Source organism: Giraffa tippelskirchi, chromosome 6 (assembly GCF_054371585.1).
Source record: "Giraffa tippelskirchi isolate mGirTip1 chromosome 6, T2T-mGirTip1v1.2.pri, whole genome shotgun sequence".
Lineage (NCBI taxonomy): Eukaryota > Metazoa > Chordata > Mammalia > Artiodactyla > Giraffidae > Giraffa > Giraffa tippelskirchi.
Window position 1 is genome coordinate 120,666,950 of NC_137280.1, and position 16,208 is coordinate 120,683,157.

Sequence of the window (16,208 nt, forward strand, 5' to 3'; positions counted from 1 at the left end):
CCAGGGGAGGGACTATCCCAGCCCTCCCTCCAGGGGAGATATGGGAGGAGAGGAAAGAGGGAGAATATCAGGAAAGGACCTGGTTCTCTCCAAGGTCAAAACCACCCCAGACCATCTCCTAGTCTTCAAGGAGGAAGATACAAGCTGGAATTAGAATGTTCCAGAAAACATTCCATAGTCTCATGGTCTTTAGTTTCCTGAGCACCAACCATAGCTTAGGAACCGCTCAGTGACGGGGTCCAGCTTGGACTCTGTGCCCCACCTGCTGGTGCTGGTGGCTCTCCAGTGGCCTCTTGGGGTCTCCCTGGGCCTCCATCCTGTCAGGGTTTCTACTCTGTTTCCCCTCAATCTCTCCAGATGGGTGCTCCCCAGGGCCTGCCATCTCCTCCTCCTCTTCTCCCACACGTGTGCTCAAGGGAACCTGCCCAAGTCCAGGACTTCAGCCACCACCTGCTAGCGTGGTGACTCCAACCTGCATCCCCAGTGCTCACCCCTCTTCTGAACTCAAGACCTTTGAAGACAGCTCGCGCCTGCACACCTCCCCTGGGATGGCCTGTCAAGGACCTGTGATCACACCTGGAGACCACCTCGCTCCCCCAGGCAGCTAGTCCAGTGTGCACTTTCCCTTGGGTGCCCATCCTACAGTCCTACATCTGATCATCCCAGCTAGAGACCTTGTGTGGTCCCTGACTCCCTTTTCCCTCCTTGCCCTCCAGTTTCCCAGTCTAGTCAGTGCCACCCACTGTAATCCCCCTGAAACCTGACCCGTCCTCTTCTCTCCCTCTACCATCCCCCCAAGTCAGGCCCTCCATAGCTTTTACTCTCTCTCTACTCTGCCCCTCCTCCAGCCCCAAACTGCTCTGCTCCAGCCCCCTCCTTGCTTTCCCTCTCCCCACTCTGATTATCTCTCTCTTTCTTTTTCCATAGCTTTGACCCCCTCCTTCATCCCTCCTTTCCACCAACGTCCTAACACGTCCAAGCCTCTATGGACGGTGTCCGCTGTCTTCCACCGTGATTCTCCCCTTCCTTTCTCACACAATCTTCTTGGAAGAGTCATCCACACTCTCCACAACCCCATCACTCCATCAAACCACCATCATCTGGCTTTGTTCCTCCTGCTCCCCACAGCCAAGTCCCCAATGCCTGTCTGCCTCACAGCAGACGCCTTCAGATCTCTCTGGTATTCAGCGGTACTCACTGCTCACAGCCCCCTCTTTCTGGGGCTCTCTGTCAGCACTCCTTCGCCTCCTTGCTGGCTGCTCTCTGCCTTGCCTCCCCTCCATCATCTGTCATCACCCACCTCTTGCTCCACATGCTTACCCAGAGGATCCACCCACTCCCACGGCTTCAGCTGCCCGTAGCTGAGGAGGACTCCTATGTCTGGATCTCCACCCCAGAACCCTCACTCCAGCCCCAGATCTTTATATCCAGCTGCCCACAGGACACCTGGATGAACCACAAGCACTTAAACTCAGTGTGTCCAGAACCACTTACCTTCTCCTCGTGAATCTATGGCCCCCTTCATATCTCTCATTTTAAGAAGGATACCACCAGCCACCAAGATGTCCCTGCCAACAGCACTTTAGTCATCCGTGAGTCCTCCTCCTCCCACACTCCCTGGGTACAGTGTCCAAGTTCTGCCAAGGCTGGTACCTCCTTGACACACCTCAGTGCACTAGCCCTCTTCACACCCACCTCTACCTCCTGCCTTATTTTATGTCATCCTCTCCTAGCCTGCTCCTGACACTGGCCTGCTCCTCTATCACCCCTGCAGGACTCTGAGCTCAGGTCTGGGCCCTGTGACATGCCTTCCCATCTCTCTTATCTCTGACTCCCCATGCTTCAGCCAACAGGACACCTTGAAAACCCAGAATGTCCCCATTTTGCCTGGTTCCTTCTCACCATTCCAGCTGAGAGAGGGAACAGGTGTCACTTCCTGCCCCTCCACCCAAGGCCCCAGATGCCCCTCTCCAGAGTACTTTGTTGACTGGCCCACAGGCGTCCCAACTGTGAACTTTTTAAGAAAAGAACCTGGATCTCATTTGTCTCCTGGGGCTAGCAGTGCCAGATAATTGGTGGGTGATTAATAGGCGCTTGAGTGAATTACCTCCCTCCCAGGTGACTATTTGTTTACTTGCTCTGAGCTCCTCCAGGACAAAAATCTTTGGTATCTCTTTGCAGCATCGTTCTCACATATAGTGCTATACAGATGTTGAGTAAAACAGACAATGAGTGTGTACTAAGGTGGCATTCCTGCCCCCCTCCCCCAACCCCGGCACAGTTTCCAGTTGGAGTCGAACAAAACCTGTCTTGTTTTGGCTTCTGTCAGTCATAAGACTTACTCTTTATCCATCTTAAAGTTAGCAGGCCTGGGGGAGAATAGGGGTACTTGTGGAATGCCGAAGCAGATGTGATGGATAGACTATTGAGAAAATCAGCATGGCCTGAGACCGGTGAGGCATCTTTGAGCTCAGGACCTGACAGACCTCGAGGAGGGAGTGAAGTAGTGAGGCCCTGTAGACCTGGGTGCCGGGGAACCCGTTGGGGAACGCCGGGGAACAAGGGAAAGAGGTGCTGGTTGCGAACGGTCGGGCGCCGGGGGAGGGGCGGGGCGGCAGGGAGGCGGGGGCGTGGGGAGCCCGCTGCCCGCCCTCCTCCGGCTCCCCGCCCCTCCCCTCGGGCGGCTCCCTGCGATCCGCTTACTTAACCTGCCCGCGGCCGCAGCGGCGCTAGCACTCCCCCACCACTCGCCTGCCATCGGTTCCGCGCGTCCTCTCTCCATGGCGCTCCTCGGGTGGCTGTTGCCCCTCGCTCTGGCGCTGGCCCTGGGCCCCGCTGCCACCCCAGCAGGCCCCGCCAGGTCACCCTACCAGCTAGTGCTGCAGCACAGCCGCCTCCGGGGCCGGCAGCATGGGTAAGCGGGCGCCCAGACGGGATCGGAGGGACCCGGCGTCGGGGGGACCGTCGGAGCGGGCTGGGGGGGCGTAGGGGACAAAGCCCGAATCAAAAGCAGGCCACTGCGTGGGACACTTGGAGGGACCAGCCCTGCAGGGGATGGAGGGAGGGAAGTGGGAACGGTGGAGGAAAGTCAGCAGGAGGCACTGTGTGGAGGAAAAGGATAAAAGAGTTGACCCGGGACCTCCACTCAGGCCGAGAGCATGAGCGGGATCCCGGGCTTTGAGCTTCTCCAGGCGGATAGGAGTTGGAGGCTGTCTGTGCAGAATCACCGTGGGAAGGTGGCCAGGGCAGGCAGGGAGCCCACCTAGCAGGGCATGGGTTCCAGTCCAGCCAGGTCCCTGTCCAGCACCTTCATATGTGACACTGGGACCACACAAGGTGGGAGCATCCAAGGCCCCCAGGCCCCTGGTCACCCAGCCAGGCCCTAAACCCACCACCTGGCACCAGACAGGGCCCTCCAGGCACAGCAAGGGCAGCATCTGCTCCCCTGCTGGATGAAGAGAGGAGAATGTGCTGGGACTCACACACATTGGACAGATGGGGAAACAGTCTGGAGTGGAGCGGACACACCACTTCCTCACGGTCCAGCAGTATGTATGGGAGCTGGGATCAGAACTGCTCTTAAAACACTGGCTGAGTTTGTAAATTTGGGACGTTATCATTGCATATATTCCTTTGAGACACTGAAGATGTGTTGGTTTTCCAGGGGCAAACCCAGGCAGCAGGTCTGACCTGGTAAAGACCCTGGCCCAGACCCAGGCAGAGGTGGGCTTGTTTCTATATCCCAAACTCAACCATCCTGCTTGACATATAGCCAGGGTTTGCTGCCTACCTGGGTGCATCAACTCCTCTGTGACAGTTAGGTAGAACTATATGTGGATAGGAAGGAAATGGCAACCCACTCCAGCATCCTTGCCTAGAAAATCCCATGGACAGAGGAACCTGGTGGGCTACGGTTCATGGGGTCACACAACTGAAGCGACTTAGTGCATATGTGGATAGAGTTGTGTCGCAGCCCAAATGCCCTTGGGTCTGGCATTTGCTCCCAGTTGGTGCCCAGACCACACTTTGACTGGGCAGATCTATACTTAGATCAGAAGTGATTGGAGTTGACTTCATAGGGTTCTACAAAGCCTTGACTCCCTGCCCTTAGAAGTGGCCCCTCGTTGGGAGAAGCGTCCTTGTTCCTCTGCCTGTGTGTGCCTGTGGTCTTACTTGGCCTTTCAGATGCCCAGGGCTGTGGGGAGGAGACTATGTTGGCAGTGAGTCTGGCCCCTCTGCAGAGTGAAAGCCATCCAGGCCATGCTGCAGCCTCACACTGCAGGAGAGAGGAGAGCACGGGGGTTGTCCCGGAGTCTTTTAGGAAGTGAGAGACTCACCTTTGACTTCTGCTGGGTACAGAAAGGTGAGGGGGGCAGGGCAGAAAGACAGGGAGGGAACGAAGCATCAAGTCAAAACATGAGCCACTGGCATGTTCATTGTCTCTGCCCAGCTCACTGTTGTCCTTCTGCCCTTCCTACCAATGGAGTGTGTCCTGTTTGGGTGCCACAGTCCCTCCTGGGAGGTTTCTGTTCCCTCTGTATCTTCTTAGGCACTCAGTCAGGAAAAGGCATCCATAGCATTCTCTGTCACCTAGAATGGTGGCTCGGGGCACTCCACAGTGAAGCTTCCCAAAGGTGTTGATGGGTCTCCAGCAGGAACCACCTCTGTAACAAACCTCCTTCCCTTTGAAGCCCAGAAAATTCACAGACCAGCTAGAAAATAGTTGTGTTTTTTTTTTTTAATGCAGTGCTCTTTATTATAAGTTTCAGCTATTAAATCAACTTCCTCCCTCCCCTCCCTTCCCCCACCCTGCAAGCTAATCCTCTTGCAGGGCACCTGGAAAAGCCTATAGCGGTCTGTGATGTCTGTGATGGGCAGGATGGGCTACGTAGTCCCGGGTGTGCTCTCTCCCCCTCAGTAAAGTCTGGACACGTGGGCAGGTGGACTGTGACAAACGGTTGCAGATGCAGTTGCGTTTACTCTAACAGCCCCTGAAAACTGACAGGCTGCCTGGCTTAGCCCATGGGGGTGGTACCCTGTGCAAAATGGATAACCTTGTTCAAACTCCAGCCCTCTTTCAAAGTGAGAACTAGTGAGAAGGGAAAGGGAAGCTCTTTTGTTAAGGAAATGTAGTGTGCGTGCTTCACAAGACTTGAAGGAGGAAATAGCAAGTGAGTCCTGCTCACCATTTGGGTTCCCAGGTGGCACTAGTGGTAAAGAACCTGCCTGCCAATGCAGGAGACATAAGAAATATGGGTTCGATTCCTGGGTTGGGAAGATCCCCTGGAGAAGGGCATGGCAACCCACTCCTATTCTTGCCCGGAGAATCCCATGGAGAGAGAAGCCTGGCGGGCTATAGTCCATGGGGTCACAAAGAGTCAGACATGACTGAAGTGACTTAGCAAGCATGCTCACCCTTTATCCATCACCACTTTTACTTTCATCTTCACCACAATACAGTGAGCGCTGTGGTAGTTGTTCCCATTTTACAGATAGAGAAACTGTGGCTTAGTGATGTGGAGTGACTTAGTCCAGAGACAGAAAGCTGTTGGGAGAGTAGCGACTGTGATGCTGTCTCTCGACTCCCGGGTGTTATCTGTGTTGCTATAGAGAAGGAAAACAACAAAACTGAAAGAGAAGTAAAAATGCAGTCACACTTCCAAATGTCAGCAACCAGAACTGGACTGCAGTTTCTGAAGCACTTGGTTTTCAAATCCAAGTTGAATAGCAGAGCTGTTGTGCTTGAGGCAGAAGGCCCAGAAACGGGGTGCTCATGTCAATTAAACTTCAGTATAAATTTCCTATGCACACAGCCCACCCCTCCCACCCCAATGTGAGAGAGAGTGGGTCACAGAGACCCCCAGCCTCCGCTCCTGTCTCAGAGGGCAGCAGCAGTGGAAACTCAGTCCGCAGAGGAATGTTGGAACCACATCCACCAGAGACTCTGAAGGTTCGCCAAACGCCTACAGAGAGTTGCGGAGAATTCATCGACAGTAATTATTTCCTGCTTGGTCAGATAGAACTTCTGAAATTGTACAGAAATAAACAGCACCTCCAGCTGGAGTGTGGCCAGTGGGGAGTCTCTCAGGGTTATTTGGGGACTGCTGTAACCTATGAATACCAGGCAGCAAACTGAGAAACAAGGTGGCTTCTGTAAAAATCCTCTGGAGGCTGTGGGCATTTGGTCAGATCCAGCTGGGAGTAAGGGGGTAGGAGCTGTCCTCCCCCTTGGCTTGAGGTTTCCTCTCCAGCCACAGCTTCTTTTGCCTTCAGGTCCCTACAGTAACTCACAAATATTTGCTATGCCTCCTTGGCCCACTCGGCTTTGCCTGGGGTGAACCACAGACTGAACAAGAGGTGACATCACGTGGTGAAAGAGACAGGACAGAGAATTAAAGGGTCCGTGTGCCCTCCCTCCCACCCAATAAACCGACTCTGAGTATTTGAGACCTGACCAAGTTCCTGGAAAAGAAAAAAAAGCCATGCATCTCAAATGATGGCTCTTGATTATATTTGTAAAGTATCAGAGGAATTGGTATTTAGAATTGACATACCTGAAGTTCTCTGGTCTTCGTTGCTGCACGCAGGCTTTCTGTAGCTGCGAACAGCGGGGGGTGGTGCCTAGTTGCGGTGCATGAGCTTGTCACTGTGGTGCTTTCTCTTGTTGCGGAGCTCAGGCTCTAGGCACACAGGCTTCAGTAGCTGCAGCAGGCAGTCTCAGTTGCAAGTTGCTGGCTCTAGGGCACGTGGGCTTCAGTAGTTGCGACACAGGGACTCATTATTTGTGACTCACGGGCCCTAGATCTTGCATGCTTCAGTAGTTGCAGCATGCGGACTCAGCTGTGGCTCGAGGGCTCGAAAGCCAGGCTCAGTTGTGGCACATGGACCCAGCTGTTCCTCTGTGTCATGTTGGAATCTTCCTGTACCAGGGATTGAACCCATGTCCCTTGCATTGGCAAGTAGATCCTTATCCACTGAGCCACTAGGGAAGTCCTGGGAGCAGTATTTTTGACAAGGCTATTCCAAGTTCCTCTGCATCCAATCTGGTGCTTAGCCCCACCTAGAATATAAAAGAAACAACAAATCAGAACACCTGCCCTCAGGGTTCTTTGGAGGGTAGCTGAAGAGAGGTCACACACACCCTGATTAGTTTTGGGTTGTGTTCGGTACCCAGCATCAAACAAGGGCTGTATCACACACAGGTCAGCGGTGGTCAGAAGAGTATCACCTGGGACACCAAAAGAGGGCTTTCTGGGGGGAGTGGGATGCAAACTGGGGCCTAAGTAATAAACGATTTAGTTCAGTGAGTGACCATCTCCTTCCGAGGTCCTAACAGCAGCTGGCTTGGCCATGCCTGCTAATTTCCAGGGTGGGCACCCCAGATAGGCTGTGTTTGGGAGCCAGGCAGCTGCCTAGGGATGCAGAGGATGTCTATGTGTGGAGCTGCCTGGGGAGTGCTGGGGCCCGGACCACAGGACCAGTGATGCCTGCTGGGAGGCCAGGTTAAATCCTGTGGATGTTTGGGCTCAGTGCGGAGTAGGGGTACAAAGAAAGTCTGCGGGGCCTCTCTCAAAGCTGCTGCTGTTCTTAATCAAACACCACTTTCTTTTTAAGCTGGTGTTCTCCATCTATATAACATGTAGCCTAAAAATCTTAGAACTTTTTTATTTTTACTTACTAAATGTCAGTGTCAAAGAAAAATGTTTAAATGAAATGATGTCACTGTATGATATATACTTTGACAGTTTTTGAGTTTGGGGGGATATTTTTTGGGGGGATGATGGAAGTCTGGATCACGAGGACCAGAATGTACCCCCAAGCTGACCAAAATGACTGCATCTTCTCCATATCTAGAATGTTCTGGTGACCCAGGAGGGCCCACGTGGTGGGAAGGACGAGGAGGTGGGTGACATGCCGACAGTATTGCTAACACTACAGCTTTTGTTTTCAGCCCCAACGTGTGCGCTGTGCAGAAGGTCATTGGTACCAACAGGAAGTACTTCACCAACTGCAAGCAATGGTACCAGAGGAAGATCTGTGGCAAATCAACGTGAGTATCTGTAACCACCGATGACCACCAGCCACCCAGGAGGCTGCCATCGGTGTGCGTGGGTTGCAGGTGCCCCCGGGCGTGGGCCAGCCTTTTGAAAGGTGGCACCGTGTGCAGAGCCATGGAGATGCGTGTGCACACATGTCAGAGAACTATGTGCTTGGGAGTGGCATTTTCAGTAAGCTGGCCGATTTTGTTTTACACTTTTAAGGTGCCTAATAAGACTTGGATATGATTTTTAGGGCTGACTTGGGATCGCAAGAAACATGAAACTGTGTGTGCGTGCATACTTCTTAATCCTCACTAAATGGTACAAATACAATGATTCAGTGTAGAAGCCACCAGCCTCTGACTCTGGGAAAGAAAACCCATTGGTGAACTTATACAGGGTTCCTGCTCTGCGTTTCAAAGTGCGTGCATGCTATGTCGCTTCAGTCATGTGCAACTCTATGAGACCCTGTGGACTGAAGCCCACCAGGCTTCTCTGTCCTAGGGATTCTCCAAGCAAGAATACTGGAGTGGGTTACCGTGCCCTCCTCCAAGGGGTCTAACTGACCCAGGGATTGAACCCGTTTCTTTTATGTCTCCTGCATTGGCAGGTGGGTTATTTACCACTAGCATTTCAAAGTAAATACCCCCCAAAAGACTGAGGGTGCCTAAAGATACGCACATAGTGAGGTAGCATAGCATGTTAAGAACACAGGCTCAGACTCTCTGATTCAAAGGCTGGCTCTGCCACCTACCTGGGCAGTTGGCTTCACCTTTGGAACCCTCAATTGCCTCATCCATAAAGTGGGTATAACAATAGGACTACCTTATGGGATTGTTGAATGAAATCATGCACAGAAGAGGCTAAATTTGGAGCCTGGCACATAGTTAAGTGCTCAGTAAATGCTACCTGCTGTTATTTGCAAATCTCAGCTGCATAAACAGAAGTGAGACGCCAGGGGTTGTGACCCCCTGTCGTTACAATAGAGCTTTCTGGTGCCTCTAGCATCATGAACAGCATGGAGGTAGGTGACGTTCACCATGACTGCCTTGCAGCCTGTGTGTTCTGACAGAATTCCAGGGAAGCCTAATCTATTTTGGCACCAACCATCAAAAGATTGCAAAGCTGGCTCTCTTCTGCAGATGGAAAGATGTGCTGCACAGAGCTCTCTGAGACACTCGTGAGGACCTGGCCTTCCTCTTGTCTGTGTAATAAGAGGATTAAGAGATGCTGAGCCACTATCTTGAACCCTTTCCTGTATTAGGGGTTTTTAAATGTATTGCTTGTGACCCGCTTTGGAGCAGATGTCTCCTCTAACTGAAGGAAGGGAAAACACTCTTTCTGTGAAATGCACATGGAAATAAATATCCCAACTTGTGACACTGACTGTGTCCTAACAATTGTCAATCCTAGTATGAATCAGGGAAATTGTGGATTGGGCAGAGGTGGGGCAAGACCAGTAGCATCCTGTGAGCCTGTCAAGGGCAGGGCAATGACAGTTGGTTCCTCGCTTGACCAAGCCCAGCCCCAAAGCCAAGAGTTAAGTAAGCTAAGAGGACTCACCTCCCAGATTTAGGGAGGGAACAAACCCTCAGCCAGAATTCTTGCTGTTGAGGACAAGAAGAGATTATGTAAATTATATGCTACTTGTCCTTCCCTGGTACCCAAGTTAAAAAAAAAAAGAAAAATTTCAGTACTTTTTGACTTTTCCCATGTGGGTATATTATCAACTAAAATAAACACTTAATTAAACACAGAGCCAGGCCCCACATAATTGCATCTTGGAAGATGACCAGAGCCCTGGGTTTTAAGACGCTACCATTTTGTTTGTTCTGGTTTCCCTAAAAATGGGACCCACTTGTAATGTCAAGCTGGCAAGTGGGGTGCCATTGGCCATGGTATTTCAGCCTGGCCCCATGTTGAAGCGTTTGCCTGACCAGTTAAAGTAGCTTGGGGACATTTCAGCATTCCCCGTGGACGCTGCTCTGGTAATGAGTTACCTTGGCTGATTGGCTCTTGGTACCTACCTCCTTCTCCACCGATGTATCAGGATGGACGCAGGCAGCACGGCTGTGTGTTGTACAAATGTTCTTGATGACGGGTCATCAAGACGTGATGGTGCAGCACCAGAGAGCACAGGGGGAGCCCGGGCACTGGGGGGAGGAATAGATGGTAGATGTGGGCGGGGAACTCAGAGTGCAGAGTTGGGCCCAGGGCCCAGTCCCAGCCATAGAGCTGGTCTTACAAACCCGCAGGGGATAATCTGAACCTACAACTCTACCACGTGCTATTGCTCTGGGCAGCTTTAAAAAGAGGAAGTGGGGATAGAAAATCATGAGTTGATTAAAAAAACCTTATGATCCAGGATAAGGTCCCTCCCTGGAACATCACGTGCAGCAGCAGGAAGGTGAAGCTGACTGGGGGGAAGGCAAGAGAACTTGGGGAGGGAAAGGGGAAGTGGGTGGACTCATCTCCGTTGTCCCCGAGAGAGCTGAGAAGAAGCAGCCTTGCAGTTTGCTTGTGCCCCGGGGCTGAGACCCATGAAGGAACTGCCATCTGGGTCCCAGGAATTTAGTGCCCGTAGGTGGTCGGCAGGGGAGGAAAGAGGGCTGTGAGGGCTGCAGATGATGTCATCCTGGTGAGAATGGGCCCTATGGTACATTTACCTGGGTGAGGACCAAACTGTGAAATGGGGAGCACGGTGGTGGTTGGAGCAAAGAGGGCCATCTCAACATGGGGCCAGCCTGGGCAGTGGGAATTTTCTCAGGGGTGAGGCTGGAGCCAGGGGTATGTGTTGGCGTGAAAGGGAGCCAAGTGTCACTGGAAAGGGGCTGCACAGGTCCCCAGGGGACCCCAGACCCACAGGAGAACGTGAACTTGGGAGCAGATAAGTGGCACTAAGTACAGGACCAAGGCATGAAGACTTTGCCATTTCAGGTCACACAGGGACCCAGGAGACTGGAGCCAAGTGTCTGCCGCTGGGAGGCCCTGACTTCACCTCCAACAGAGGAGGGAGCGGCATAGTCACAGTGGGCGCTCAGCAGCTCAGCACTCCTGTCAGGCCACTGCATCCATCGTCTGCAGACAATAGCTTGTCTGCATTGTCCCAAAAGAGGCCTGGTGCTACTTGTCAAGCCTGATGCATGGGTTTTATTACGGGAAGTAGTTACCAGTGGGCCCCTCTTCAGTGATGCAAGTGAATTTTATTACTTAGAAACTCATTTTATTTCAAATGCTAAAGAGCACCAGTGTGATACAGCAGCTCATCAAGCAAAGAGGGTGATTTTGGGTCTCCATCTGATCAGTAACCATAACATTTTTATGTCCAGCAGCTGAAGCAATGGTGCAGGAAATGGTGCTCAGGAAGCCCAACAGGCCTCCTTTGTATGAACCCCCGTGAAAGGGAGGCCCATTTAACAGCCAAGTCAGAGCTGACATCATGGAGATGTAATAAGCACAGCAGGACCCCAGGCATCCTCAACGTGGCACAGGGAGGGCCAGCACGGGAGCCAGCAGGTGGGGGTGGCTGCTCTCCATTCCAAAAGCTTGCCACTGTGTCACAAGCAACATCATTCACAGGCAACAGTAGCCATTCTCTAGAGCCAAGATGAGCTGGCAGGACACCCCCGTTTCCCCAGTAGCAAGCATGGCTTTGCCCAAAGGCTGAACTATTAACGCTTCTTCAACACTGTGTTCAGGCTTAGGCATTTCCCTTCTACTGAAGCCAGCCAGCGTATGGTCTAACTTTTCCATTGGTTCTATCGGAAACAGCAGAGCTCTTTCCTATAGGTCTCATTCGGGCAGGTCACCCAGGGACATCTGCAATGAAGCTGAGCAAGACCCTTCCTTTCCTTGCCCTCCTTTATCCCACAACCCTGGTCCCAAACGAAAAAACAAGAGGATGGTGAGAAGCCATCTAGGGATGGCAAGCTGTCCCCCAGACCCACAGCAGCACCTCCTCCCCTGCTTCCTGTTCCCTGTGCAGCCCCCTAGGACCCCATGGCCAACCTGCTCTGAAATAACTGAGGTTTGACATACACCAAACACCAGGGTTTTACTAAATGCCTCTACTGTGCAGGGCTTCCTGATGGTTCTGTCCCATTCTGTACACTCCTAGCAGGCAGCTTTGTTGTTCTTGTTCATTTGCTTAGTCGTGTCCGACTCTTTGCAACTCCGTGGACTGCAGCACGCCAGGCTTTTCTGTCCTTCACTATCTCCCACAGTTTGCTCAAACTCATGTTCATTGAGTCAGTGACGCCATCCAACCATCTCATCCTCTGTCATCCCCTTCTCCTCCTGCCTTCAATCTTTCCCAGCATCAGGGTCTTTTCTAATGAGTCAGCTCTTCGTATCAGATAGCCAAAGTATTGGAGCTTCAGCATCAGTCCTTCCAATGAATATTCTGGACTGATTTCCTTTAGGGTTGACTGGTTGGATCTCCTTGCTGCCCAAGAGACTTTTAAGAGTCTTCTCCAGCACCACAGTTGGAAGGCATCAATTCTTTGGAGGCAGCTTAGCTGACAGGAAACCTTGTTCTGTTGAGTATGTACACGAGTCCATGTACCATTTGGGTAAGGCCCTATGGTAGGCAGAATGATGTCCCCCTAATACTATCTACAGCCTCACCCTGAATGTGTGAACATGGTACCTTACAAGGGAAAAGAGACTTGACAGATCTGATTAAGTGAAGGCACTGGGTGGGAGTGTGGCAGGGGGCAGATTATCCTGAATTATCTGATGAGACTAATCATAAGGGTCCTTATGAGATGAAAGCAGGAGAGTGAGAGTCAGAGAAGGCGATATGATAATGAAAACTGAAGTTGGAGTGATGTAACCACAAGCCAAGAACTGTAGGCATCCTCTCAAATGTGGAAAAGACAAAAATAGATTTTCCCCTAGAATCTCAGAAAGGAATAGAGCCTTTGATTTTAGCCTCATAAGGCCAGCTTCTGACACTATCACCCATAATTATAAGATAATAAATTTTTGTGGTTTTAAGTCACTATCACTAAACTTGTGATAATTTGTTACAACCACAGTGTGCTTAGCCGCTCAGTTAAGTTCAATTCAGTTCAGTTCAGTCGCTCAGTCATGTCCGACTCTTTGCGACCCCGTGAATTGCAGCATGCCAGGCCTCTCTGTCCATCACCAACTCCCTGAGTCTACCCAAACCCATGTCCATCGAGTCGGTTATGCCATCCAACCATCTCATCCTCTGTCGTCCCCTTCTCCTCCCGCCCCCAATCCTACCCAGCATTAGGGTCTTTTCCAATGAGTCAACCCGTCGCGTGAGGTGGCCAAAGTATTGGAGTTTCAGCTTCAACATCAGACCTTCCAATGAACACCCAGGATTGATCTCTTTTAGGATGGATTGATTGGATCTCCTTGCAGTCCAAGGGACTCTCAAGAGTCTTCTCCAACACCACAGTTCAAAAGCATCAATTCTTCGGTGCTCAGCTTTCTTCACCGTCCAACTCTCACATCCATACATGACCAATGGAAAACCATAGCCTTGACTAGACAGACTTTTGTTGGCAAAGTAATGTCTCTGCTTTTAAATGTGCTATCTAGGTTGGCCATAACCTTCCTTCCAAGGAGTAAGCGTCTTTTAATTTCATGGCTGCAGTCACCATCAGCAGTGATTCTGGAGCCCCAAAAAATAAAGTCTGACACTGTTTCCACTGTTTCCCCATCTATTTGCCATGAAGTGATGGGACCAGATGCCATGATGTTAGTTTTCTGAACGTTGAGCTTTAAGCCAACTTTTTCACTCTCCTCTTTCACCTTCATCAAGAGGCTCTTTAGTTCTTCTTCACTTTCTGCCATAAAGGTGGTGTCATCCGCATATCTGAGGTTATTGATATTTCTCCCGGAAATCTTGATTCCAGCTTGTGTTTCTTCCAGCCCAGCGTTTCTCATGATGTACTCTGCATATAAGTTAAATAAGCAGGGTGACAATATACAGCCTTGACATACGCCTTTTCCTATTTGGAACCAGTCTGTTGTTCCACGTCCACTTCTAACTGTTGCTTCCTGACCTGCATACAGGTTTCTCAAGAGACTGGTCAGATGGTCTGGTATTCCCATCTCTTTCAGAATTTTCCACAGTTTATTGTGATCCACACGGTCAAAGGCTTTGGCATAGTCAATAAAGCAGAAATAGATGTTTTTCTGGAACTCTCTTGCTTTTTCGATGATCCAGCGGATATTGGCAATTTGATCTCTGGTTCCTCTGCCTTTTCTGAAACCAGCTTGAACATCTGGAAGTTCATGGTTCATGCATTGCTGAAGCCTGGCTTGGAGAATTTTGAGCATTACTTTACTAGCGTGTGAGATGAGTACAATTGTGCGGTAGTTTGAGCATTCTTTGGCATTGCCTTTCAGTTGTGTCTTAGCCGCTCAGTTGAGTCCAATTCTTTGCAACCCCTTGGGCTTTATGTAGCCCACAAGGCTCCTCTCTCCATGGAATTCTCCAGGCAGGCCCTATCTATTAACTTAGATAGCTGTGTTATGGGGAATTTATTACATGTGATTTGATCAGTGGTTTCATGCTGGGCATGGCTTTTGATAAAGTTATTAACCTAACTTTAATTTAAAGTACCTGGGATTTTTTAAGAAGCAACTCAACAACTGAGTGCCTAGTAAATATCAATCATCTGGTAAGTGTTTTTCATAGGTTAGCTTGTTCGGTTCTCACAGTCACCCTTTAAGATCAGTGTGATCATTAGCCCATTTACAGAGGGGAAGACTGAGGCTGAGAAAGCCTAAGCAACCTGCTCAAAGTCATCTGCTGGCAGGTGGGAGGCCACCCAGTTATTCTATTGATACTTGCTGCCCCCAGGGAGAACTGAGCCCAGCAGCTAGCATTGGTGACATGGGGAGAAGTCAAGTGAGTAACCCTGGAGGAACTGGGTCATCTCCCCCAGGTCTCTCTCTTCAGCCCTGAAACTTGTGACTCTGGGTTCCAGGGAGAAGAGAAGGCCTCCTTTGGGTTCGCAGAGGCCCTCTGACCCAGAAAAACCAACCTTTTCCTGGCTGTTCACCCCCAGCCTGGCTGTCATTCTGAACCCCTGTTGCAAGGGTGCTGCTGCTGCTGCTAAGTTGCTTCAGTCGTGTCCGACTCTGTGCGACCCCATAGACGGCAGCCCACCAGGCTCTGCCGTCCCTGGGATTCTCCAGGCAAGAACACTAGAGTGGGTTGCCATTTCCTTCTCCAATGCATGAAAGGGAAAAGTGAAAGTGAAGTCGCTCAGTCGTGTCTGACTCCTAGCGACCCCAGGGACTGCAGCCTACCAGGCTCCTCCATCCATGGGATTTTACAGGCAAGAGTACTGGAGTGGGGTGCCATTGCCTTCTCCGCACTCACCATCTGGACCCTGGTAAATGGGGTGGTAGTGGAGTCTTTGTTGCAGGACAGCAGGTTAAAACAAGCCCTTTCTTACCAGGAGTTCAAGAGTTTGATTTTCTCCGGGGAGGCTTAAGATTGAGCTCAGTCGAGTGCAGAAAATGAACCCCCGCCCAGGCAGGCGCATGTCTAGACGACCTCGGTCTGCATTTGCTCTGCAATTCCCTCAGAAATCATGACGTGCTGGATGGTTTACCTTCGGTCACAGGAAGCTGGCTCTCAGGCCCCATTCCTTATTCCACTGCTTCAGAGTTTCGTCAGTCCCTGGGCATTTACAGCCGTCCCAGCCGCCAAAACTGTGCAGCATGCTTGGGAGAGAGTGATTGTTTTAACTTATTATGTTAACTCCTTGGACAGTTATTCTGAGGACAGAAAAAAAATTATGCTTCTCTCTTTATCCAGTTGTGAGTAAAACTTTGGAGGGGAATGGAGGAGAGCTCTCAAACTCTGTTTCAGCTCTTAGACCTTGGATTGGCACTACTTTTTGTCCCCCACCCCCTACCTCCCTCAAATTCCCTTCTAAGTCATGCATCTTTTCTGATTTTATTCCTCAAATTGCTCTTCTGATCTGGGAAGCTGGAACAAGAAAATTTGTGTCTCATTGCCCTAGAGGATGTGCTTTTTCTGAGGTTTCTGCTTATTGGACTGTGCCAGGCCAAGGAGAAGCCAGGAGGCTTTAGTCAGAGCAGCTTTTGCTGATAATATTCAAGTCAGAGACCAGCAGACTGATCCCCTCTGTGCAGGGAAGCCAGGGAACTGAGGAG

General features: G+C 50.9%; 1 protein-coding gene across 2 annotated transcripts in view; it reads left to right on the forward strand.

Annotated features, from left to right (window-relative positions):
* Positions 1 to 2,616: 2,616 nt before the first annotated feature.
* TGFBI (transforming growth factor beta induced) overlaps positions 2,617 to 16,208 on the forward strand; it is a 35,350-nt gene continuing 21,758 nt past the window's right edge. The window contains exons 1-2 of one of the 2 annotated variants that reach the window (XM_081495600.1): positions 2,617 to 2,914; positions 7,952 to 8,050. In XM_081495600.1, the coding sequence (XP_081351726.1) occupies positions 2,781 to 2,914; positions 7,952 to 8,050 (233 nt within the window). In that variant the 5' untranslated portion in view covers positions 2,617 to 2,780. The remainder of the gene's footprint in view (positions 2,915 to 7,951; positions 8,051 to 16,208) is intronic. The other variant, XM_081495601.1, reaches the window with a different exon arrangement.